This window comes from Pipra filicauda, unplaced genomic scaffold (assembly GCF_003945595.2).
Source record: "Pipra filicauda isolate LSUMZ 115617 unplaced genomic scaffold, ASM394559v2 scaffold137_size4652046_pilon, whole genome shotgun sequence".
Taxonomy (NCBI): domain Eukaryota; kingdom Metazoa; phylum Chordata; class Aves; order Passeriformes; family Pipridae; genus Pipra; species Pipra filicauda.
In genome coordinates, this window is record NW_024103851.1 from 3253774 (window position 1) to 3279987 (window position 26214).

Genomic DNA, 26214 nt, shown 5'->3' on the forward strand with positions numbered 1-26214 from the left:
TGTAAAAGCCAGCTCTTTGCCTTAGTTTTCCTTCAGCAATTACAACAGAGTTTTAAAAAGAAATATATAATCTTTACAAATAAGGATAGAAGGGGATAAAAAATATTACTGGGTTTTGATCTATTTAATTGTATTATACAGCATTCAAAAAAACCTAGTGATGAATATAATATAAATAGCTAGATTAGTTAGATTAGACATTCAGAGAAATAGGATGGTGGATAAAAGATGAGTATCCTTCTACTGCTAGAGTAGAAAGATAATCCTGATCACTGGGGATCAGTCATTCTTCCACTGAAATCTAGCAAGATCCCCAGTGTTAGTAGAAGAAGGAGAAAGACACAAAGCTCCCTTGCTACGGACCACCAGGACAAATTATGAATATCAAGTCTGTGAAGGGCTACAACAAGCATCCTTAGAAAATTCAGACTCTTGAGTGAGGGTTGTTACTTTGAAAAATTTGGATATTTGCTGATAAATTTCCATTTTTTCAATAGCAATAATAACAAACAAAAATCCAAATAATGAAAGAATCTAAAGCTACGACTTTACACTAGTATGCAGTGGTACATCAGTTTATAATTTCTTTCAAAACTAAGAGATTCCACCCTATTAGTTCTTTCCCTACTTGGGCCCCATCCCATTTGCCTTCCCTACACCAATTCCCCGTTAGTAACTGCAGATCAGGTTTTTGCCCTGACATTTATATCCTTCCCAAATGCGGTCACTTCCATCAGCTCTTCATCCCACCTGAGGCCGTGTACCTTTCCCTGTGCCCCCAGCTGCAACTTCTGCAGACTTTGAGGATTTTGACATGGTACAACCTCATATGCCTCTTTTTTTCCTCACCAGTTACCTCTTGAGACCTCTCTGCTGTATGAGGCAGCCATGCAACAAGGGGTATGCATACGTGGGAGCAAAATGCACTGGCCAAGTTCTCTTGTGATGGATATTGCATAAATGACCAGAAATCGGTGCCATTGCTCCCTAAAGAGAGTAAAAGAAGCTTAGAGTATCCAAGACCCTTCAGCTAAGCACAATGAAAATGGGCAGCTCTGTTCAGGGAGGCGCCTTTCTTAGCACCTTTCATGTCCGATTCAGAGGAACCATACTTGAAAGATGCAATAGCAGGACAAAACCTACAAATTAATAAAATATAATGATTTTTCCACACATCTGGATTGCCCTTCCAAGAGAAACTGACCTCCAAAATTTGTCTATGATGTTTCCCTGCAAGTAGGAATTGGCTTTTGCAGAAGACCCGTTGAGCTTCTTTTATGCTCTTCATTGTCAAGGTGTTGAAACACAATATGTTTCAAATGGCAAATGTCACCCACTCGAAGTTTGTTTTTATTTTCTGCTTGGCCATTCAGACAGGCTCAGGCAGAAACCTCAGTTGTTGTTCCTGTGTTTCCCTTCTCTCAAGGCTCTCGCTGCTCAGAAATGCATTAGGAATCTATTTTTCATAAGTAAAGCTTTAAGCATTCTATCGGCTATTTAGTTTATAATTTTTTTTGTCTGTCTTAATGTTGACGCGAGTTGAGTGTAGAGAAATGTTTGGGATTCTTTTATCTTAAATCAGAAATAGATGTCGTGAACAGAACTGGTGTGAATCATATTAAAAAAACAAAACAAAACAAGAACAAACAAGCAAAACAAAACCAAAACCCCTAGAATAAATATGAAATATTGTTTTATGATACAAGAAGATGTCCAAACATACAGGAAACAATTTTTTCTTTAAAAAATCTAAGAGGAATACTGGCTTGAAGGGCCAGCCTCAACTTAAAATCATGCCCCCATTTGAGCGTCTTTTCTACCTATTGTTCAAAGCAGTATCTTAACATCAGCAATACTGAATTATAAATGGTTAAACAAACAGGATTTTCCACATTAATTTGTTTCTTTTATAAAGTAACGTTTTGCATGTTGGTTAATTTCCCCTGTTGCTTTTAAGGGCTTTCATTATACAAAGACGAAAAAAAAGTTCAAGAAAATTGATTGCAAAAGTGGAAAGGAATAGGTAATAGGCAGAAAATGAGAGAAGGGTATCATGGGCTGAAGGAATCATATTGCTCTTAAACAGACCTGTAAAGGGACCAGAGGTTTGCCTAATTATTCTGTACACCACCCCCCCCAGTATATATATATGTACCAGGGGGTGGTATAAATGCTACATATGGTGCATACATAGAGCGGTATATATAGTACATATACCTAAATCCAAACATCCACAGTACCATATTACCATTATCGTATATTATGAAACAGCTACCATTTTCCTACGTATATGAGATTGGAAAAGGAACTCATATAAGATGACAAAATTTGGAAGAATATCAGCTCTTTGTATTCAGGTCCTGCTGTCGCACACTCTCCTTCCTGCGCAGCGCTGTGCCTGTCAGCAGTATCAGTTGGGCAACCAAGGGCTGCTCCTTCTGAGCAGGGGCAGATTTTCCCGTTGGTATGTGGTGAAATTGCTGGCTATGGAGTCATGGCACCAGGTCACACGCCGTCATCCTGTGTCCTAGTACTCCCCTCTAACTCACCGCAGTGCATGTGAGTCAGGTGTTGGTGACCCTCCGGCCCAGATGTTCGTGGCAGCTTGGATGGTATGCACCTCTCACTCACCGCGAAAGCTACTGTGTCTGTCCTGAAAGTCAGGGTGTGCTGACCTGGTGCTGTAAAACCTGAATAAATAAGTCCCTGGGAGTGCCAGAGCAATTAGCCTTACCATGCCAGGGACATCCTCATATTATAGGCATCTCTCCAAAGCTGCTTCTTTGCACCCAGAGAAGATTTCCAGGTGAAAGAAAACCTGAAACAAACAGTGAGTCTGAGGAAATTTGGGTTGAAATAGCTTTTGCATCAGGCAAGATTGCTTTCTTTTTGTTTCTGGAAAAACTCATTGACCAAGTCACCTCAAACCACAAATAACAGCAACCTTGTTTTGTAACAAAATTAATGTTTTCTATGGGGAGACAAGGGATGCTTTATAAAATGCATGGCATCAAAGGCCAGTCTTTCACTTTTGTCTAGAAAAAGGCAAGGTGTCTTGTCAGGATGTATAATTTCCCGAAGGATGGACATACTGGAACAAATAGCATCCTAGTTCCTGCTATTTCTGAACCGCAGTATGCATTGCTGTGGGAGACCTACCCGCAGGGAGCCCGGGGCGGGGGGAGGATGGGGATGAAGGACGAGGAGGAAGGCGGCGGAGAGCCCTGTTTTGCAGGGTGAAGGCCAGAGAAGCCCGGCAGGGTGCTGGAGAGGCTGGCAGGTCGGCTGGGACAGAAGGAGCAGACGAAGGCATCACCGCCACCCTTTCCCTCGCCCAAGCACTTGTATTTTTTCTCCGAAAGCGCTGTTTTTCAGTGTCACATGGCTTAAGTGAAACTTTCCTTGAAGTCCTCCAGTCAAGTCAGCCCGCGGCACCAGAACAAACGGGAGCCCAGAAACCGCAGCACGCAGCGAAAACCCACCCGGAGGGCACGTTTTCCCCGCAAAAGCCCTGAATTTCTGGGGGGCGGGAGAGAGGGGGATACAAGGCAGTGGGTGCGCGGGAAACGGGGCTGCAGATGCAGGCTGAGCTGAAGGATGGATCAGGAGAGGAGGAGGAGGAGAAGAAGGAGGAGAGGGAGGAAGCGCGACCCGAGGCGGAGGGGGGCCGCTCCGGGGGGGCCCGTCGTCGCCCCGCGCTGCCTCCTGGCTGTGGGCGGGGTGTCGCCGCCCTTGGGCCGCCGCCGGGGCGGGCCGGGCCGGGCCGGGGGGTATGGCGGGGGAGGAGGAGGAGGAGGAGGAAGAGGGGAGCGGGGGTGTCATGCCGAGAGCGCGCGTCGCAGCCCGCCAGGCCGCGGCCCGACCCGCACCCCGGGGCGCAGCCCTCCGCCCTCCGCCGCTCCCCCAGGACAGCGGCCCCGCTCCCCGCCCGGCCCGGGGCACCCGCGCCCCGGGCAGCAGCCAGCCGCGTCCCCAGCGGGCGGAGGGAAGGGGGGAAGGAGAGCGGAGCCCTCTCCACCGCTCTGAGGAAGGGGAGGGAAGGGGGAAAGTTTAGCGGAGGGTGTTTGAATCGGGAGTTATCCCTAAAGAGCCTTTCCCCTGCTCTGATCCAGAGGGCAGCGCCGGGAGGAGGGGGCGGCGACGGCGAGCAGCCCCGCAACATCTGTAAAACTTGAAGGAAGCGGTCGAGAGGAGCGCGCGAGAGAGAGGAAAGCGAGACGGACAACTTTTCCGACACGTGAGTATCTCGGCGCGATGTGTTTGTTCCCCTCCTTTCGTGGCTGCTCCGAGCCAAAACAATGCGGGGCGGCGGCGGGGCCGGAGGGGACGGGCGGGACGGGACGGAGGGGTCCCCCCTTCCCTCCGAAAACTGGTACCAGACGGTGGATTTCTGGGGATATTTTTTTCTTTTGCTCCCTCTCTTCTTTTTCTTCTTCTTCTTCTCCTCCCCCCCGGCTCTTTTTGTTGAACCAAATCAGAAATGTCAGTCAGTGCGAGTGAGTCAGAAGGGATCAGATTACAAGATCACTGAAACTGATGTCGGACCCGCGCACACACACCCCCACACGGAGGCAGAGGCGCGGGCTGCTCCCCGCGGGAGGCGGGCAGGGATAAAACAACCACCAACAACACCCGCCGGCCCTCCTCTGCCGCCTGCGTCCCGCCTGTGCCCCGTCCCGTCCCCCTGCCCCCGCGGGATGCCCGCCGGCTGCGGCGGGGGCCGGCCCCGCTAGCTGCGGCGGGGAGCGGCGCGGGGGCGAGCGGGCGGCCCCGGCCCTCGCCCATGGGCAGCGCGGGGGCTCGGCGGCAGCGGCGGCGGCAGGTACGTACCTACTTGGGCGAGAAGTTCTTTGTTCCCCTGGCTCTGCTCCGGGCCACTTTCTTCTCGCCTCTCAGCTCTCCGGCCCCGCTCCCGGCCCCCTTCCCGCTTCCCTAACTTGGAGGCGGAGGGCAGGGGGGAGCGAGGTGTCTAACCCCCAAAATGGCTGTCACGGAGCGCGGGAGCCGAGGACGTGGGGTGCGGGGAGAGGCGGGGGCAGTCCCCGCTCCGGGCCGGGCCGGGCCGGGCCGTGCTCGGCCGTGCGCGTCCCGCGGCGGAGCTGCCGATGTACGGGTGGCAGCTGTTGTTTTATTTCCACTCCCTTCCTTCTCCTCGCCCCCTTTCCCCGAGCGGCTCCCGGACGTTTTCATGCCCGTGCGGCAGGAGGCCGGCCGCAAACTTCGCAGGGGGAAAGGCGAGAGGAGCGGGGCAGAAGGCGCTGTCACATCTGGCGGATCGGAGGGGCGGCCGTCACTCCCCGCCGGCTGCTCCCTGCGGGCAAGGGGACAGTCGGGTCCCGATCGGGAGCGGGGTGCGGGGGTGCCGGCGCCTCTCTGTGCCGCTCCGTGCAGCCGCTGGAACGGGGTCGGGCTGGGGAGCGGGACGCCGGGCCGGGCCGGGCCGCGGCGGGAGGAGCGGGGCGGCTGCCCCAGGGGAGCTCCTCGGCACCGCGGCCCGGCCCCGTGCCGCCCAACTTCGGAGGGTGGAAGCAGAGCGTGTCCGCCGCAGTTCCGATTGTCCCGTGAAGTCGGTGGGGTGTTGGCGCCCGCTCCCCAACCCGCGCACCACGTGAAGAAAAAAGGTAAAAGGAAACACACGCCCCCCGCTCCCCACCTCACTCCCCAATTTTGTTTTTAACCCTCTGGTGCGTAGTTTTGATCCGGGCCTGCGGGTACGGTGTCCGTGGCTTTCTGCCAGTTTGTATGTAGATATATTTATGTAAAACATTTTCTCCCAGCTCTTTGCCAGCTGTTCCACATTTTCCAGCTGCCACTTCAGTTTGAAATGATGGACTGTACGGATCTGAAAGAGCCTTTTAGTCAGAGGTATGGATAGCTGTCCGTTTGATACACAGTGTCACGTTTTAGAGGCTGCTTCACTAAAGGCCTATTAAGTAGCAACCCTCTGCAAAATGCTGGTCGCTGTCGTGCCCCTGATAGTTCCCGCTTCATCTACAAGGGTCAATAAACGTGATTTTTTTAAGCTTCAGCTTGTAGACTTCGTTTCTTTTGTGTGCGTGCTACAGAAAAACTTGGAAGCAAAATTTTCCAGAGGCCTTGAGATATGTGGCTGATTAAATCGACAAACATTTTTAAGAGGGCATAGCTGCCTCTCTCTGTGTGATGTAGGTATCTGTTTTGAAACCGTTTAAGTCAGTGGGATAGTGAGAAATCACTATGTTTCTCTGTGTTACAAAATTGGTTTTGATGTGGTGTTCAGCGGGATTATGGATTGAAATGTGCAAGAACTGGCCTTAAGTAGTTTGAATATTTGTGCAATTGCATTGTAATTTGGAAAGGTGCCTCACTGATTGATTCCTATAATTATTTCATTTAGATCCTTTATTAAAAATTAATAATGATCTGACAGTTTCTTAATTATATATGTCATGATTATTTTGAAGGAAGACGAATACAGTGTTTTAAAAGTAAAGTAACCTTAAAGTGTAAAAATTGCTGTGTCTGCACCACTGTATTTCAGTTGAGGAAATATATATTAAAAGTAATGGTGAATGAGTTTGGCAATGTAAACTGTAGGCAGCCTCTTGAGAGTTTGTTTATATAATGAAGGTTTGGGTTTAACTAGCTAGTATGTAAATACTTTCAGTTTGGTGTATAGCCCAATTCTAAAAGCATAAATAATAGTAATTATGAGAGAAGGCTATTTTAAGGAGGGGGGATTATTTCTTTAAAAGCAGGATTATGTGATTTTGAATGAGTAGGAAGAATGAGTAAGAAAAGGACTGTCTCAGTGTATGTATGTTCTTTTAAGCAGCAGTGGAAGTAAAATGATCGCTTAAGGTGCCCAAATGAATGCACTCTTGACTTCTGATAATAGCATATGTTTTTCAGTAGAACATGCTGTTTTCCAGAGCATTTCTATGGAAGTACTGCAAAACAAAGACATCACCTGCATTTTCCTGCTTAAGTGGAGTAAACGTTTTTTGCTTGAGAAGACATAACTGTGGCCAAGACAGCATTTTACTGCTATAATCTTCAGTCGTGAAAGATTGTTCATTTTCAAACACAAAACCAATTTGTAACTAAGAAATTAAAATATCAGTAGTTATAAATAATGTTTTTCTGAATAGTTTTTTGAGAAACCGAAATAGTCAAGTTTTGAGATATTATAATTTGTTCACCTTGCAGATTACTTAACTTTTTAAGAAGATAAATGTATGCATTGATAGTGACCCATGAAAGTTTCAGTTACGCTTCCTGCCTCGTATTTAGAAAGCTATTTCATTACCTGCACTCCCCTAGTGTGTTTGAATTTCATCCTGTGTGTTAAAGGAAGGAATGGCATATTTTTATGTTGCAGAGTCTAGTGAAAAGTTAGTCATTTTTGCCTGGTAAGTAAGGAATGTGATGGTTATTAAAGCAGGGTTTATTTGGAGTTGTGGAAGGAAGCAGTTTAATGATCAGTGTTGCGTGCCTTCAACTATATGAAGACAGTAACGTACAAAGAAAAAGCAGACTTGAAGGAAAAGTGAATCAACGAGTCATGAAATCCTCAGGAAAACCATAGTAATGGAATGTTAATGCTTTTAGACTATAGTAGATTACCTTAAAAGTCAGGCTTTTCTTCTTTATGCAGTTGTTGTAAATCCCTAGCTAAAGAATACTTTGAAGAAGGCTTTAGTTTTTCTGGCACTCATATTCTGTAGTAATTCTGGTTGTTTTGGAAGATTCAAGATATTTTCTGCCAACTTGCAGTTAAGCAATTAAAATGCTAAAATGGCTACAGAGGAAGCTTTTTACTCAACAAAAGGTTCAGCTGTAATAATGATTTCAAGTTGTCTTTTAACCACAGGTTTTATAGACCTCCTCCCTTTAGACTTTGTCATTTTTATAAGGGAATTGATTTGTTATACTTTAAAATCAAATAAAATGAGACAGAATAAACAAAAATAGGGCATGGGTGCTGCTGCAAACTTTTCAAGTTCTTTCAGTGCATTTTTCATCTTTACTTTTATTTGATAGGTCTGTGAAATAGAGCTGTAGACTGGCAGACTTTAAATGAAATTTCACACTTTGATGATTTTTTTTTAAACTTTGATATATTGACAGCAAAAGGAGCTGCAAAGCTTTTATATAACTTGAGCAGTAACGCCAAGCAGCAGTCAAACGTCTCTATGCATTTGTGTTTAACTGCAGAAGAAAAACATGTCCATGGGCAGTAGAGGGTTCTTATCAACTCCCTAATCCCAGATCCCAGCAAACCTTGAGGGCATGCCTCAGATCTTGCTGAAATCATTGTAGACTCTCACAGTTTGCAGATTAAATATGCTATGTGTTCCTGGCTCCAACAACAGTTTTATGAGCTCACTAAGCTTCCTGTTTTAAGATCCTTTTCTGAAGTTTTTAGGAGCTGCTAAAGGCGTTGCTGTCTATGGCAAGTGCTACTTGTTAATTTAGGGACACTTTAGATATTTCATTCTGTCGGTAAAAAGAGCCAAAATTACTATTTTCAAATTGTAAGTCGAGTGTCACTGGAAAAAAAAAGGAGCTCCTTTAAAGAGGGATTCTGTTGTTTTAATGTGTTTGTCAGTACAGAAGGTGACAAAGTTTATAGGAGGCTTGATTTGTTTTATGGGGGCTTGACTTTGACCAGACTCTTTAAAATGAGGCTTTTTCAGTTGTAATTCTAAGCACAATGCAGCTTTTAGTACATAATTTCTGAGCCTCTTTTAACCAATTGTATTTGTAGCAGCTCATTAAACATACCTTTGAAGTTCTCATTCTCCTTTAAGTCTCAAAGAAGGGAAAATGTATTTTGCCAAGAATGAATTTCAGTGAATCAGGTAGTTAACCCTGGAATTTGTTGACCCTTCTGAACGAATGGTATTGCACTTCATATTCCGGGTCTGGTCTTTTCCAGCTGCTAAATAGTTAACTCTTATATTTTATTCACTGTAATCATGTTTATGTATTTGGCGTAATAGTTTTAATTAAAAAGGAAAATACTTATTGTCCAACAACATGGGTCATGTTATTCCCCAGAGAACTTGAGCCAATTTTGCGCTTAAAGGTTATTCAATGAATGAAATTTTGAAAGCCCATTTGTCAAGGTACTGCACAGTTTCTGTTAGTTTTCAACCCTCAAATTCATTGTCCGCGTGGCCCAGTCATTAGTCAGCAGTGTATTATGCTGCCTTCAAGCAATGCTGCCCAGCACTTCTTTGCACCACTATAGCTCTAAAAGTGTACTCTGCCGACTGGTAGAATTACTGCTCTGATTTCCGCTTGGCTGGTTTTGAGGTAAGACCCCTCCCTACCTTCCAGCTCACTCTAATCCCTGCTTTCTCTTAAGGCTGCTTTCTGCAGAGATTTAGGGGAAAACTTTCTTAAAGATTGTGCTGGCATCATAGTGTGGTTTTGTTGTGGTATACACTGTACATGTAAATTGTACTTGCCTTACCTTGAAAGCGTATTATATTGGCTGCTGATCTGAAGAGTTGGTTTCTCTGTCTCTTTAAGAACAAAACAAGAAATGAAGACAATACACTAATGTTAAAAACGCCTGCAAGGTTAGTTAGATTACAAGGGAGAAACCAATTGGGATAGAATGTGTTTGTCTAAATAGTTGCTGAGTGTCAGAACTGATAATATCAGAATCCACTACCTGGAGATCTGATTGAATAATTTTCTTAGCTGAAGTTTCCACTCTTATGTCAAGTTATTTTTTGCACTGATTACCAAGAAGATTAAGCCTTTTTTTTTTTTTTTTTTTTTTTTGGATGGTCAAAATGCTACTGTATTTTTTTTGGTACCTGATATTTAGTTCAAGGCTAAAGTACTCATCTAACCTTTTGGTGGTTTAGAGATGAACCTCCCCCAACAGCGTTTGCTGCTTTGTATGATACTATGTTTTTTTCGCATACAAATCTGTTAATGTCAAGAAAATCAACTGTGTGTAAAGAATACATCATCCAGCTGCTGAGAGAATGAAGCCTTCATTAGATAAGATGTATGAATACCTGAAACCAAAGAGTCAGAAACACAGATCAAGTTAGTGTCAGTTCAGTACGCTGTTCTGAACCCTGTATATTAAAATGAAATTCTAGCACTACCAATTCTTTAGTATCAGGATGTGGTTTGGTGTGGTTTTGCTTGGCTCTTCAATTCACTATGGATGCTTTTTTCTGTGAAAATAAGACAGCTGTATAATTCTATGATTATGTTATTTGAATAGGGATAGTGGATTGTGGAATGTGCACTTGTAATGCAGCAGTTCAGAGTTGTGCTGTTTTGTCAAGTTACAAAATCGTGAAGGAATCATGATACAGTTTTACTGCTACTGTGAGACAGGTGTAAAACCTAAAGTAAACTGTAAAAGCTGAAGATAAAGTTTTATAAAGTACCTTTCACACTTGAAGTTCTTCCTGGGTATATGGAGTTTTTCTAGCTCTTTTACGTCTTAAAACATCTGTGTTGGGTTAGAATGTGAAATTCTGGATGGAGGCATCCCTTAACCTGAGAGTATGCTGAGGAGATAAACAGGCTTCCTGGAATGGGACTGTGATCAAAACATTGCACTTTCAAAAACATTCTACTTGATTCCTTTGATCTTGTTTTAAAATGCTAATTGTAAAATATGGAATACGATCTTTTCTTCTTTCATTTGCATATCATAAGTTGGGAACAGAAGGCACATCTTTGCAGTAGATGTATATTAAATACATTCTTCCTTGAGCTCAGTTCCTGTATAGATTGACACTGATATATAGATCTAGTTTTGATTCTAAGGAAACTTTCATCTGTTGGGATTGATGAGATAAAGTAAAAAGTGTGAAGAAAGTGGTCATTTCACTGGAATGTTTAGCTCCAGTGCTGGAAATCAGAGTATTTCTGCATTTTTCTGTGGCAGTTGTAGTCACTTCTTACTTGACTAAGTAAGTGATGCAAAGCACAGCCATTACAGATGTTTGTAATTTGCTTAACCAAGCTGTTTGTCGACAAGAAGGGAAGGAAGAAAACAGCCTGTATTGTCACCATAAGTATTCCTAAGTGCTAATAGGAGCATCAGCAGAGGAAGTCATAGGGTATGTTATCCACCAGCAAATCTTGCTGGCTGTCCCCTTGGCTGCCCTCTCAGAATACTCCTGGCCTTTCAGATCTTGAGCATATGAATGAAACTAATTTCAGGTTTCATAAAACAAATGTTTTACCAAAGGAAGTTATTGTCATTTGTTTTGGATTTAGTGCTGCTGAATTTCTGAATAAAGATGGAGGCAAAAATTTAGTGTAGACTTGGTTGGGAAGTTTGAGGTGTCACTGCTCATTTTAACCTATTGCTACAAACAGTACAGTCCAAAGGAGATTTTTTCATACCCGCCTGTGCTAGTTCTTTTGCTGCTAATCTTGCTTTGACATAATAATTAGAGTTTTTCCTGCTGCAGAGTTTGAAGCAAAAGGACATGTAGGAAATTAGGATTGCAAAAAAGCAGTAACACAGCTTACTCTGTATTTTTTAGCAATATTAGGCTGCTTAATTGGAAGGAGTTCTGATTGCTTCAGGATAAGAGCATTACTGGTTTTAAACACACCCCCTCCCCAAATATGTTTACACACTTGAAGGCTTGAAAAATATGTGACACTTTATATTTTTTAAGAAATAACCTTTATTCTTTCCATTATATTTAGATAGTTTGTAAGAGAGTCAAAAAGGAACAAGGAAACTCAAGACCATGTGCTTAATATAACACATGCTTAGATGCAGAATTAATGACTTGATTTGTTTGTTTTGTTTTGGTGGTGGGGTTGTTTAGTTTGTTTTTTTTTTTTTTAATTTTAAAGTTATGTTCCTTATTCTAAAAGATTCTTGGATAATGAATGGATTATAAAATTTTAATTCAGAGGATACATCATATCTGAAATGTAAAGCCACTAAGATGTGCTTTAAGTTTGGGCTCTGTGTTGCATGTTTCATGTTCCCAAACAGCAGCTTCTGTGAGGGATGGACTAGTTGGATATGGACAGTATGACCTGGATCCTTCATCCATTAAGTTCCATTTACTGGGTAAGAAAACACGAATAATTTCTTTCCTGGTGGAAAGCTGTTTTATGTAGATACAGAGTTTAATCTGTTGAAGTAATAGTAAAAACATTTAATTGGGGTTATTTTTAACAGCTTTCTAAATCCCAAAACAAAAGTAGAGATAATCTACTTTTAGGAGTGTGTGGGTGATGTGTATTAAAAGCAACTGATGTGCTGCCCTAGTAGAAAGTGCCACTTATTGATCCTACTGTTTACGTGTATGTTTTAAATATTTTCAGAACTTTTGGTAATTGAGTTTATCTGTAAAAGCGAGATGTCAGAAAATGTAATTCCTCTGGAGTCGAAAAACTCTTACACTCGATCAGTAGTTCAGTATATGCCATGGAATAGTTTCTCACTTAGGATCTTAATCACGAGGATGCTAATAGCATTGCTTTGCCTAGCTGATTGCCTTCGTGTTTTTGATCCTCTGTTACTGTTGCCACAAGCTATTTAACCTATCAGGAACAGATCAGACCATCATTAACCAGGCTTTAGGTGTAGTTGTTTTTCAGTCTTTATGGGGGGGAAGAAATCAAAGGAATGTAACATAGGAGAAGACTGCAAATAGTAATAACTTTGGAAAGATCGTATTAATATATGTTGTGTCCCTTAACTTGGGTTATTTTTAAAAATAATTTCAAGCAACAAATCTGCCTATCTGATTCTGTCAAGGGGGTTTTCTAGCTCTCTCTCTCTCTTTCTTTCTATCTCTCTCCTCTTTCTTTCTCTCTCTTTCTCTCTCTTTCTCTCTCTTTTCTCTCTCTCTCTCTCTCTCTCTCTCTCTCTCTCTCTCTCTCTCTCTCTCTCTCTCTCTCTCTCTCTCTCTCTTTCTCTCTCTCTCTTTCTCTCTCTCTCTTTCTCTCTCTTTCTCTTTCTCTCTCTTTCTCTCTCTTTCTCTCTTTCACTCTCTTTCTTTTTTTCTCTTTCTTTTCTTTCTCTTCTTAGCATTTTGAAACAGATTAAGAAGTATGCAATCAGCAACTAGTGCATTTATAGATCATGCATGTAATTTTTCCCCTCAACTTCTTGATTGTTGGTTGTGGTTTTATAAATAGTGGATATAACACTATTTGTGCTCTTTATATTGGTCTTAGTCTTACTGTGACCAGTTGTCTCAACAGGGAAGAACCTGAACAAAATTTGCCCAGGAGTAGTTAATGGGAGTTGCAGAATTCTGGTTTAGCTTACAAAGAATTGGGAAAGGATAAAACTATTTTAAAAATATATGGTCTTTAGGTTAGTTCCTACAGCTATTGCAAAAATGGTGTGATATACCAAGAAGTTAATGTTACAACTGGAAGATATTACTTAAAATGTCTGAGCATTCGTGCATTTTTCAGAAAGTACTGTCAGGGGTTACTTTGTCAGTGCAGCTTTGCCAGCAGATTTAATAGAAAGCAATGCTGAAATCTGGGAGGGTTTTGGAAGTTAAATGTACCTGAATCAAGCCGGTATAAATCAGTGTGAAATAGCTCCTGTATAATAAATTGTCTCATGTAAATTTTGCATTTGAATGTATCTGAATAAGATGCATTTTTTTTATCCTTAAATAATCCCAAGGAATGGTGTAACCCATGTTGATAAATTTGATAAAGAGTCCTTTATGGTTGAGAGAGACTGTAATTTCCTGATTGTTCTTCATGCCTCCCCTTGTGTTTTTCACTTTCATACAGTTGTGCTGTTCAAGATGCATTGTATTCCCAAAGACTGCTTCCAGTAGTGTGGATCAAAGTAGTACCTATGAACACTCTAACTACCCAGAGTCATTTCTGAAAAATTAAACATGCTATGTTTGCTTGCACGCTGATTGGGGCACTCTGGTTGCTGATAGCAATCAGTATGAACTTCCCTACTGCTGATGTAATGATGATGAATGCTGTGACACTGCTATTTCAGACAGCTCTTCTCAGTGGATGCAAAACACTTGTTAATGAATTGAATACAACTACAGCAGCATCAAGTAAAACAGGGAAAGGATTTACTTGGTTTTTTGTTTGGTGGTTTTGTTTTTTTTTTAACCCAACACATTAAAAGATACCCCTCAAAAATTAAAAATAAACGAAATAAATGCAGAAGGTTTAAGTTTGCAAGAAACATAAACCACTCTAACATGCAAATTGAGAATTTTAGATGCTTACACTTCAGCACTTAGACCAAAGGAAGTAGTGTTGTTGAAGTCAGTGAGCCTGTTCCTCTGAATAAAGATTACATGGTCTGGTCTTTACAACTAATGTATGCAATATAAATAAAATTATTTAATAAGTAGTTCAGAGAGAAGAAGGAGCACAGAGCTGAAGATTTCTTGAAAACTCGAAATCTATGTTCAGGAAGGGCCATGTTTCCTGCTCGTCCTGGCACCGGGCTGCACCAGTGGTTTTGGTTAGTTTGCACTGAAAGAAAATGGAACAAAAAGATGTTTTTTTTTTCTCCCTAGTATATTAATATGATTATTTTTACTACTGTAAGGCACAGTTTTATAATCAACATACATAAGGATTGGAAGTTAAATAATTTCAAGTTACTTGAAAGAATTCTTTTCAAAACAAGTTTCCAATGTATTGTCATTTGTCGAAACTTCTTTTTTAAAAGAGACAGTTTTCCTCATTCCAGTTCATTCCAGTAGCTTGTTCCTAAAATTCCTCCAGTATAATATGCAGTTGGTGAAGGTTTACATTTATGTTTTAAAAAGAAGAGACACACCTGCAGGTTGCTGTTTTGAGAGGGATCAGGTTTAAAACGGGGATCTGGAATTAATTATGCAGTGGGTTCAGGCTTTAGGGAAATTACAGTAGGTTCCAGCGTGGTTGAATGGGAAAAAGCTATGAATGTTTGCTTTCAGGAAGGAATGTTTATCCCTCTATTTACCTATGAAAGTTCAGGCTTTTCCCCATATATTGTTATAGTATTTTCTTGCCACTTATATGCACATGGAGATGCTGGATAGCCAGCTTTCAGGTTTTTTGAAAGTGGAGCTTGCTGCAGAATAGATACAGACTGTCTCAGGCCTGGGGGTAGGAACAGGGAAGTCACTGACCCACATGCTGGAGAGAGCCATGTACACCCTAACATAAGCCACTTTATATTTTAATGTGGATACAATGTCAGGCTGTCTGCTTTTTAGAATGCTTTTTGATAGGGGTTAACAACCAGTGGAAAAACATCTTTACATTGTACTGGGCATTTTCTCTTTTTCGGTGAACTGTAATTCCCACATCTCAGCACAATTTCTGAGAGAAAATAAAAATCACAGCCAAAATTAAGGAGAATGATTCTAGAAGATAGGCACGTCTGGTGTGTGTTTTCAACTTGGTCTTAAGGAAAACAAAGATTTTGGGGGCACCATATTGATTTTCAGTTGACTGCTTCCCTACTGGCAAAACATACCAAACCACATACATCTGATTGTTAATCCTGCCACCTCTCCTGGTTTTCCTTACTTTCCCTGCCATGTAGTTGATACAGCACTGGAGTGTAGCTGGATCTGCAGGAATTCTTGCAGGGGCCCATGCCCCATGTGTGTGGGTTGGGAGCAGAGGAAGGAAGACACAGGAGGAAAGACCTGCAGTGCCAGGGCCATTGGCTTGTGGTGCACAGTGTGGAGCTGAGTAAGAAAGTTTACTCCAGCAGTGTTCCCTCTTCCACGCTGACATAAATAAAAGCAGCTTTCTGGATGTAAACTAAGCAGACATGAAACAGAACAGGTACCAAGAGCAGATGTTTATATCAGTTCTTGGCCAATTTTGCAATTTCTGTCCAAAAATTTAAGTGCTACTTAGGCCTCTGTTCTGTATCTTTTTCCGCAGTAGATAGCATAAAAAAGTGATAGAGAGTGATGGGAAATGTGGAATTATGTCTGCTAGTCTTTGTCCATTAAAGAAGATGACCCTAAAGCACCAGAAAAATCTTATTGGTAGTCTGTTAGGGAAAGAAAAAGGTAGCCAAGAGAATGGATGATGCCACTTTGAGCAGCCACACGTTGCTCTTGAATTGCAGATGACCCAGTGATGCTTTTTAGGAGATTACGGTTTTCTTCAGTACCTTCATCTCCTTCTTTTTCTGAGCAGTGGTTGGATCAGTTTGTAATCCTGCCATGGTGGAGAGGGAAAGGAGGTAGAGATAAGTGGGGGCTCCTCGCACATATCTGCACAGACATCTATGTTGCAGGAGGCAGTGGAGCCGCTGTAGATACCTGTCATCAAAGGTTTCATGCCCAAATATTTCATGCCACTCCACTGGCTTTGTGGAGGCAGAGTATGTGGCTTCTTCCTTTCTAGTTGTGTAGGGAGTATAATTGTTTCTTTTCATGACTTTAAACCAAAAGAAACATGCTTGTGAACCAAGAACCAAACAAAATGTGGGACAAGTTCTGCAGCTTCTTCTTCAGATTTTTCAAAGTCACTCTCTTTCATGTAAATGAAGATGCCACCTGAATAGCAGTCTTGGCCCCTAGGAGGGGAAGCAAAACAGAAGAAAAATAACCACAACTGAAGATGTATAGCTTTTTAAATTCCTTCTGAGTCAGCATAGAAAGTTATTCTTTTTAAAGAATGTTAAATAACTCAAAGAGGGTTATTCAGAGGATTGAAGGACTCACTCACGCAGTGGCGGAGGATGGGTATAGGCAGATTTTGGTGTTTATGTGGCTAGGGCTGTACAGAGAAAACAAGCATGTTCTTTTCATGTGTGAACAGCCTGGCAGAAATGCAAGGGACTGAAAAGCAAGCTATACATGATAACTGACCAAAGCTGTGGATGCTCTTGCATGAGGCGTGCAAGAGGAAAAGGGGAGGAAGCATATGAAAAATTTGAAAAGATACTGTTTACAAAGCTTGTGTGAGATCTCAAGGTGATTTGTGCATTGCTGGGTAAAAATGTTGCAAGTTGAGTATTGTTAGATCTTTCCTGCTCCCTGTTTAAGACACCTGACATTCCCCTTAGTTCTGGTAGGAAGTTGTTTCACAGATCACAATAATATTTACAGCACTTTCACAGATAGATCTTGCAAGTAGTTTTAGAAGTACTCTGCTACAGCAGGCAGAGCTTTGTTATTTCTCTTTTTAGCAAGCAAAAAACTCAAGGGAAGAAAAATGCCTTGCCAAAGCTTAGACAGCAGGTCAGTGGCATAGAGTCTCTGATATCTAGCCCAGATCCCTGGCTGTGCTGACTAGCTAAATAATGATTCATTTAGTGATTGGGCTCTTCTTTGATCCCTACTATATAACAATGAGGCTTTGGAGTGTTTTATTGTACTATTAAAAAGAACTCCTACTAGGAAGGTGGGAAGGGGAAGGTTTACTAGACAGTGATGAATTGGCTTTGCAACCCCTTTTTTTGTTTTGTTTTTGTTTTGGTTTAGTTTTTTTGGATTGATTTGGTTTTGTTTCCTTTTTTTTTTTTTATTTTGACTGTCAGAATTCAGGAAACAGGTTCGTAATGTAATTACGCTTCATTATACTTTGTGGCTTTTTTTGAAGCCTTTCTTTTTTATTTTATTCTAGAACAGCGTGACTTCCTTCTATTTCAGACCCGTTTCGCTAATGACTGCAGTGCTGCTCAGAGTGGAAAATACTCTCTTTATTATTATTTTTTGTTGTTGTTGCACGGGTTCATGTTCAAACTACCAAAGTACTGTTTCTAAGCACGGTGTGTGCTGAATATTGATGATTTGTGTAAAGCTTAATTGGACAGACAGGTGTGCATCAAGTTAAGTTGCAGACCAGTGCTTGGAAACGCTTGTCTTCACAGCCCAAGATCCCTTCAGTCTTGGGGCCTGATGTGCCTGCACTGGTGCACAAGCACTGATACCCTTTAGGAAGCTTGGGCTTATATGGGTTTATATTTGGCTTCTTGGGTTTATATTTGGAATGTAAAAGATCTGAGAATAAAGAGAAATGGCCAGGAAAGGCAAAATAACCAGACACACATCTCTATAGAACTTTCCATTTCCAGTGTTTTCAAGCAAAAGAAAGTGATCTCATTATGTGCCACCAGCAATAATATTTGCCTTTCCCTGTGGTTTTCAGGATGTTGCTCCAATGCACTTTTGTTTGAGTTAGATTTCTGAACAAACAAACTGAGAGATATTTACACAAGTAAGACAAGGTGTAGAGATAGACAGGATAATTCCCACTGCAGTGTGCTGGGGTATCATGAAAGCTGAAATTTAAATATTTGGCTTCTAGAGTCAACACGAAGGTCTGTCTTGATTTTTTCTTTCATTGTTCCAAGGTGCTCTGGACATATGAGAAAATACCAGTTTTTTTCCCCCTGGATCCATTAAAATCCTACAGGATTGAAAAAAATGGACCTACCCATCAAGCAGGCAGCATAGTGGTTTTTCATGATGATTCTATTTAAAAGCAAACATGCTTATTTTTGGTGTTAGTGTTTCTTTAAATTCCTCAGGAATTCATGCATGCAAACATAATTTGATGAGCATACAGAAATGGCCTGTGAACTGCTAATTCAGTTGTGCTGCAGGCTCTTCTTCAGGTGAGAGGTGTGAAAAGTTTTGGGCTAAGATTTGGAACAGTCTTTAAAGTTTATGACTCTTGTTTCATTCAGGTATTAGTGCAAGGAGAGCTGAAGTAATGAGAAGTCATCATGGAGGCACAGTCCCATAGCTCTACCACTACAGAGAAGAAAAAAGTGGAGAATTCCATTGTGAAATGCTCCAGTCGAACAGATGTCAGTGAGAAAGCTGTTGCCTCCAGCACAACTTCCAATGGTGAGTAACAGCAGGGATTTACTAGCAGCCAAACCTACAGTAATTTTATGTTCACTGCATTCCTTGTGAATTGAGCATTTGCACCTGGATCAGTGTTTGTTTTAAAGAAAGGCTAAAGAAAACGAGCAAGGAGGGGGGTGTGGTGGAAAGTGGTAGGATACAATAAGGCCATTTTTGGCATCAGGCATAGTCTTTTTCTTCCAGATGTTCTAATTTGAGATGTAAATGTGCTAAGTTATTTATTATAGGAAGTTCCTGTTTTTGCTGTTTTGGAAATTGTCTAGATTAGCCTGGCAGGTCTTGCAAGTTCTTTGCATTTGGCCATTGAAATATCTTCCACTAGTTAGATAATTAGTTAATACTAAAGAGACAGAAGTAGCTCTGTCAAAATTAATGGCAAAGGTCTTTTTTTCCTCTTCTTTTACAAATAAACTTGCTTCTTGTAAAGGGCTGCCCCCCCCCTCCCCAAAGTTCCTTAATGGCCAGGAACAAAACCTCAAGCTAGGAGCCTATCCTCCTGTGAATTCATTTCAAAGTTGTGAATGTACAGCTTGTAGATTTGCAAAACTGGAGTAGTTTTCTTAATCCTCCCCAGAGATTACCTCACTTGACAATTTTACATATTCCCTGCCTCTCCTGAGAATGTGTAATCCCAGCCCTAGCCCTTTCATTGTTCAGTGTAAGAGGGCAGAGTGTATTGGTTCCTATTAATGTAAAACTCCCTTTGCATTAGGAAAGAAAATTGCTTGAAAGAGTGTGGGCAGAGTTTCGACCTGTGTATTTTGGATAGCTGAAGATTAACTGCTGTTTTTTTGCAAATCAGTTTAGCAATGGCTAAAAACAGAAGATACCTTTCTGTATATTTTGTACTCAGTGTATTCCTGGCAAAAAATTTTCTGTTAGTGCTTTCTGCTTCCGTCATGCTCACTCATCTGGGCTTGTGGTCCAGGTCAGATTCTTACTTTGATATCTTGAATAAAGGTTTCTGCTTTCTCAGAGAAACAGACTACAGCAGAAAATACATGAGTCCTACATCCATACTAGAGGGGAATCTCTGTGGGTCAGTAAAAATTAGATGGCACTTGTCCCAGTATCCTTCTGTGTGACTAGACTTCAGATTACAAGCAAACTCATCACCTGCTGACCTACTAGTTGGAGTTGATCCCCACAAGGGTATAGAAACTCTTGAGCAGCTATGGAAAAAGTTGCATCAGTTTTCTAAGGCATATGAAATTAGATCCTCAGCTGGTGTAAGTCAGCACAGATCAGTTGCTGTCAATGGAATTACAGTGGTTCACATTAGATGAAGAGCTCCCCATTGTTTTTTGGTTTTTTTTTGATAAAAAGATTTTCCACATTGGCCCAACTTTTCAAGCAGATGCACACTTAAACACATATGCATATTCTTTGATGTGTCTGAGGTTTGTACTCAAACTCAATATTGGCACATATCTCTGACTCTGTGAGCTAGTTTGAATGTTATCATTAAACATTTGGATTTAGACGGCTAAAATTAGCCTAATTCTGACACACCGATTTACTCTGTGGTCAAATATTTTTCTCTCTGTAACTGTAGTATTAGTTCTCAACTACCTGCTTCACCTAGATGGAGTATTACTGTATATCAGGGGCACCAAACTCCCAAGAGCTGGAAAGATTTTAAGTCTAATGAATGACTGCAAAGTTTTGTCACTGGAATTGTCTCCTATTAATGGAATGAGATGCTAATGTAGTACACATCCTGCGGCCTTAGGCTGCTATTTGTTAAGGTAATGACAGTTAACTTTGTTTTCAGTAGGTAAGTGTTGGTCTTGTTAGTCTTCATATTTAGGTAAATCACCAGGATCTCCAAGGTTTGGGTTTCTATTCTACCTTCATGTATAAGGAATAAGAATAAACGACTTTCCAGAGATGCAGGGTTGGGCTTCAAAGGGATAAAAAATTCGATTCCTTCTTGGATATGAAAAATTTCCTCTTAGTGTAGAGGCTCCATGGAGTATGTACCAAAACAAATACTAATACCAGAACTTTAGGAACTTAAACATGAGTTTTACTGTTGCAATGTTTTAAAAGTTTTGCTTTTTGCAGATGTGATTGTCATGATAATGAATTTCGGTTACAAGGACAGTTTGCATGAAAGCTGGAGCTTGCATTGCATTTGCATCTTTTGTTCTTTAATGCTGGAATAAGTATTACTACAGGAACATCTTCAGTTGGTATAAGACTCCACTCCTACAAAACACTCCTACAAAAAGCAGCTTTTGTTGATTCAGTGCCTCTTTTTTGCAAGGGCTGTGGTAATGTTAAGTGTCGTGATTTGTATTTGAATAGTCTGTTTAACAAGGTAAGGTACCCTTAAAAATAACAAAAGGACAGAATGATCCTTGTTGTTCCTGTCAGAAGACTGATGTCATTGCAGAGCAAAATCTGCCTATCATACCAGTCACCTCATAATCATGTCTAATATCAGTGCCTCTGTCCTTCTGGACAACTCATGAATTAACGAAGTTTGCAGGGTAACATGTACTTGAGTGACAAGTCTGAGGTGTGATGTACGGACTAGTATTTTCTCAGCAGCTCTGCTGTCTTCTGAAGGAGTCAGAACTTAGATCATAAACAGATTGAAAGCTGCTAGTTATGGTTTTTATGCAAAGCTTACAATCATGAAGAAACAAAGAAAATACTACTACTTCAAAAGCTCCCAGAAGTGAGTGACACATCCAGTAGAAGGATCTATGTTAAAATCGCTGTTGAGTGTGGAAAACTTTTAAATCATATGATGTGTGGACTGTTTATTGAAGAGCCTGGTGTTAACCTAGGTGCAAGGGAAAGAAAGTTAGAAAGGTGACCTGGAAGGGGAGCAGTGCAATTTCTGAGGCTCAGATTTGAGGGTGCCCTTTGGAAGGTACCAGCTGCACTGTAACAGGCATGGGGCACAGTTTACATGTTGGCCACTTCTGCTGAGTTCCTGTCACTACTTAACACCAAAAAGATTTCTGCTACACTCACCTAACTACAAACTCTGACTGTGTTGCTGAGATGCTAGCAATGTGTAAGATATGAGCCTGCCAGCATTTCCATTATAAACCCCTAATTTCAGGGATTTATAACTGAGCCATTAAAATGTGCTCCAGGACAAAACATGTGGGGAAGGTCTTAGTGCTGTAGCAAATTAAAACTTCTTTTAAAAAACAATGATCAAAAAAGTAAAAAAAACCCAAATATAATTTGAAATAACTAAGAAAAAACTTTGGTGCTCTTTGATACCCAGTGGGACCACTTTTCCTTTGTTTTGAATTAATTTTTGCAAGCTTTTGATTTTTTCTTCTTTGTGTTTAATTTTGTATGCCTTGACCAAACCGGATTCAGTTTAATAGTATACATTTCTTTGCAAATTGTTCCTTTTACTGCTTTGTTTGACTGATATATTTACTGCTAAGCTAATACTCAGGGAGACAAAAAACTGCTAAAGAAAGCTGCTAATGGAGATGTTAATTCACAAAAGGCTGTGTGAAAAAGTTTGTGCTAGGGTATAAAGTCAGCTTACTTTTCGGTATCGTGGAACTCGACAGCCTCACACTGATCTGCTTTGGCAAGGTTATAGCAACAACAAATAGTATTTGTATCATGACTGTGTCACCGGTATTACATTGGAGTAATGAGGCCAGCGTCCTGGACCTGGACCACCTTGCTACCACAGTTGTCAGGTCTTGTCTTCTCACGTGTGCATCCGTGCCAGTTTTCTGGAGACAAAGCAGTAAAGACCCTGTTCCCTACTATGTCAGAGCTTGGATTTAGGTCATCCTGAAAGTTGCTGCGTGCACACACACGTTTCTATGAAGTGGCAAAGAATGGTTTTCTGAAAAGTAGTGTCCATTGATAAAATCATTTACATTAGTTCTGTACTCCCCTTGGAGAGCCTTTCCCAGGTCATGAAACCTGCCTTGTTAGATCTCCACTGGATATTACAGTACCTCCTGTAATTTCAAGTAATTTCGAGGATTAAAAAGAAATCTTCAGGTGAATGCTGTAAACGTTGCAGGAGTCCACACAATGACTTGCCTTGCCTAATCGCGATGAATGCCGACAGGAAGGCTTGTTCTCGGCCGCTCCTCCGTGCTGCTCTGCCGGCGAGGGCGAGCAGCGTGCCTGCTCCCCGGCTGCCGTGTCCCGCAGCCTGGCACACGAGCTGTGGCTGAGACCAGCAGCACGCCAAGCCCGTGTGTCAGGCTGAGCGCTGAGTGCTGGAGCAGCCAAGTCCGCTCGCTGCCCTGCCCTGCCCGTGCAGCCGTGCTCACCACCCTGCCCTCCCGCACCCGGCACGGGGAGTCACAGCCTTCCCATCCCAGCCCTGCAGTCAAGTCGTGAACTCCAGTCCAGCCAACTTGAGTGAATGCCTTGCGTTAGCCACGGGACTAGCTCTGTTTGCCCTAATAATATGGCTGTTTGCATGCTCACAGTTAAGCAGTGGCTTTAATGCTGTACCAGGCAGGCTGCTTTGACTCTGTGCTCTGCTTTGGAGGTGAATCAGATTTATTGATAGAGTACTTCCTAAGAGGTGTTGACCAAAAAGAGCCATGCTAACCTAACACAGCCCTCAGCTCAGTGCCATTTGTTTTTTTTTCACTTAATCTGTACCATGGATATAATTAATTTTTTGCTTTAATTTCTAAAAAGTACGGGGAATTTCTGTGAGGACTGAATGAATACTTTTACAAGGCAAAGCTGCACTTCACAGCATTACTTGGAGAACATTAGGAAATTGTAATGCTGTGTTCAACCCTGATTTATTTACTGTTTGGCTTGTGAATTTTGTTGGTGACTAAAATGCTTTCCACTTTTGGACATTTTGGCTCTAAAATGATGTCTTTAATGTTGCATTAAAACAATGCAGTTATTGTATAGGAACTCCTTCAGTGTCTGACAGGCAAGCACTTATTTTCAGTTTGATGTGTTTTGTCTGGTTTTTGACCCATGAGCTTGTTCCAGTGTAATCTGATATTTCTTATTAACCTATTACTCTGCCTTAAAAAAAGCTAATTATAAACGTATGTAGGTTGTGGACTTGACTACCTTTATCAGAATCAGATAGTTATTGAGAACATACTTTAAAGTGATAGAAAGCAGAAATTATTATCTTAATGATGATGTAACTTAAAACCAAACTTGATAGATGAATAAATGAGAGGAAGTTCATGCGTCCACTTTGATTATTTCAGAAGAGCCAGCTTCATCTAGGTCTCCTTTCTATTTTTTTTTCCTTCTTCCTAGTAGTTTTAGGGTTTACTGAGGGAAGCAGTCTGCAACCCCACAAGAATCACATTTCCTGTTTAAACTTTTAGTTGGTTACTTATCCTGCTGCTTGCTTTTAAGCCTCACCATAAAATAGGTGTTAATCATAATACCCATTCTTGGCCCCCTCGTTGGACTGATGTGCTCAGGGTCCTGTTGAGAGGTCAGGGTTCAAAAGAGGTCGTTAGGTATCAAAACCCATTGCCTGTACTATTTTAGTGACTTGTAAATTGAGTGCTGAATTGATTATATGAGACCTGATTCTACAAAGTGATCAGGAGATGCCATCCTCTTGCCCTGAAATCAAAGGGGGTGGAGGGGCCCTCTTTACTTCTCATTTTCAGGTCAAGGAGTAAACATCCTGTAGTATTAGACACTGGAAGTGATGACTTCAATGTACGTGTTTTTCTGAGGGTTTTGTTTTTCAGCAAGAGAAATACTGCAGGTAATTCCTATCTGTAAGTGGTACATAGCAGCATGAAAGCTAAGGGTAGAATGGTCACATGTGGTAGCCCAGAAAAATAAGGGCAAAGACCTAAACCTGTAAGATTTTGTGTACCCTTCTGTTCTAATATTTGCAACCAAGTTGTAAGAGGATAAACTTAAAAGAAGGTACTTATTCTTGGGGAGAACAGAATCCCCTGATGCTTGAAAATATTGAAAATGAAAGTATTGGAGGTTGTAATTAAGTGGAGACTGCATGTCTTGGTATATTGTAATCTGATGTGAGTAGCTGATTAAATACATGTTCTTTTGGAGTAATGCACCCATGGTCCTTTATGCTTACTAATAAAATTTCAGTCATCAAGTTATGGTTTTTTGTAGACTGTAATAACTCATTCTGCCTGATACGATTTTCTAGTGTTGTTCCTCAGTGAGCCAGCCCTGCCCTTACCCCACTCTAAACCCAGTGATCTCTGCAAGTGCAGTACAGTATTGCTTCATTAATTCTGCCGAGATTTCCCTCATTTTTTCCCCCCTTCTCTCCCCTCGCTGCAGTGGTTAATAGCATAAGGGATATTAAATGTCAATCCTCCTGTATCCCTTTGCAAGTTCCAGAAAGAGATGATTGAGTGGCTTATCCCTGCAATCACTGTAATCAGTAAGTAATGACTTAACATCCTGCTGGATAACACGAGGTGGAATCAGGAGAAAACATTAGTTAGCAGCAGAAGCTTGCCACCTGGACAAAGTGGAGGTTAAATTTAGGAAATTATACACTGGGGAGTTCTTTTTTTTCTTGAAAAACAAAAAAAAAAGACCCAACCACAAAGCACCCAAGCAACCATATTCCAATAGTATCTTGGTTTTGAAATAGAATAAGTGATAATAATAAAAAGGTTTAAAATGTTTCTGTGCAGTATGGTGACAGTACCATGCTCTGTGCTTTGAGGAGTCTGTTATCAATCAGACCTCAAAAAGTTCAGCCATTGCAGCCCACAAGTACTGAGGAGAAGGAAGCAACCAGGAGGTTTGATTTTTAGAAGGAAAAAGGCTGCTGGCGGCTGAAGCTTCAGTGATATCTCACTGCTGTTAAGTATTGGTCTCAGGGGAAGATACCCTTAAAGAGAAAGGGCCTCCTAATGACCCTGCACTGCTGTGCCAGCCAGTGCCACCAAAGGGGGGAAGGTGTATGGCAGCAGCACTGCTGTTTCAAGTGATGGCATCTTCCTCCCAGCTGCTGGTAATGGATGTCAACAAACACATGGGTGCCACGTGGTTTGGGAGGGCTGGAAGGGCCCTTAATTAAAAAATTAAGACAGAAAACTCCTGGATTCTGAATCCCAAAAAAGAGAATCTGCAAGTGAAGGAGCTATGCTGAGCAGATCATCTTCCTAAAGTAAATAAAAAGAATTTTTAAAAATCCTTTTAATTGACTTAAAGCTAGGCAACCCCTCTGGCAGGCACAGTATTTGGCTGTGTAAATCTGAACTGTGTAAATTAAGGCAGTTGAAGTAATTAAATTACTTAACAGGTTTTCAAATGGCATTCATCTTTTCTCTTCTAGATGTTTTCTATTTCATATCTGTCTTCAGTTAAAAGGAAATAATCAGGCATCAGTGTTGCCTTTGATTATATCCCTGCTCTGTATGTTTCTATTTACTTCCCCCCC

General features: G+C 41.5%; 2 protein-coding genes across 3 annotated transcripts in view; one reads left to right on the top strand and one right to left on the bottom strand.

Annotated features, from left to right (window-relative positions):
- Window positions 1-16174, bottom strand: part of LOC120322625 (translation initiation factor IF-2-like) — a 35857-nt gene extending 19683 nt beyond the window's left edge. Inside the window, exons 1-3 of the mRNA XM_039378415.1 lie at window positions 16121-16174; window positions 9461-9512; window positions 4831-5588 (exon numbers count right to left, since the gene is read on the bottom strand). Coding sequence (XP_039234349.1) covers window positions 4933-5588; window positions 9461-9512; window positions 16121-16174 — 762 coding nt within the window. The 3' untranslated portion in view covers window positions 4831-4932. The remainder of the gene's footprint in view (window positions 1-4830; window positions 5589-9460; window positions 9513-16120) is intronic.
- The window catches only part of GLI3 (GLI family zinc finger 3), a 210038-nt gene continuing 187746 nt past the window's right edge, over window positions 3923-26214 (top strand). The window contains exons 1-2 of one of the 2 annotated variants that reach the window (XM_027710129.2): window positions 3923-4237; window positions 18647-18809. In XM_027710129.2, coding sequence (XP_027565930.1) covers window positions 18686-18809 — 124 coding nt within the window. In that variant the 5' untranslated portion in view covers window positions 3923-4237; window positions 18647-18685. Of the gene's footprint in view, window positions 4238-4766; window positions 4823-18646; window positions 18810-26214 lie in introns of those variants that run through there. The other variant, XM_039378407.1, reaches the window with a different exon arrangement.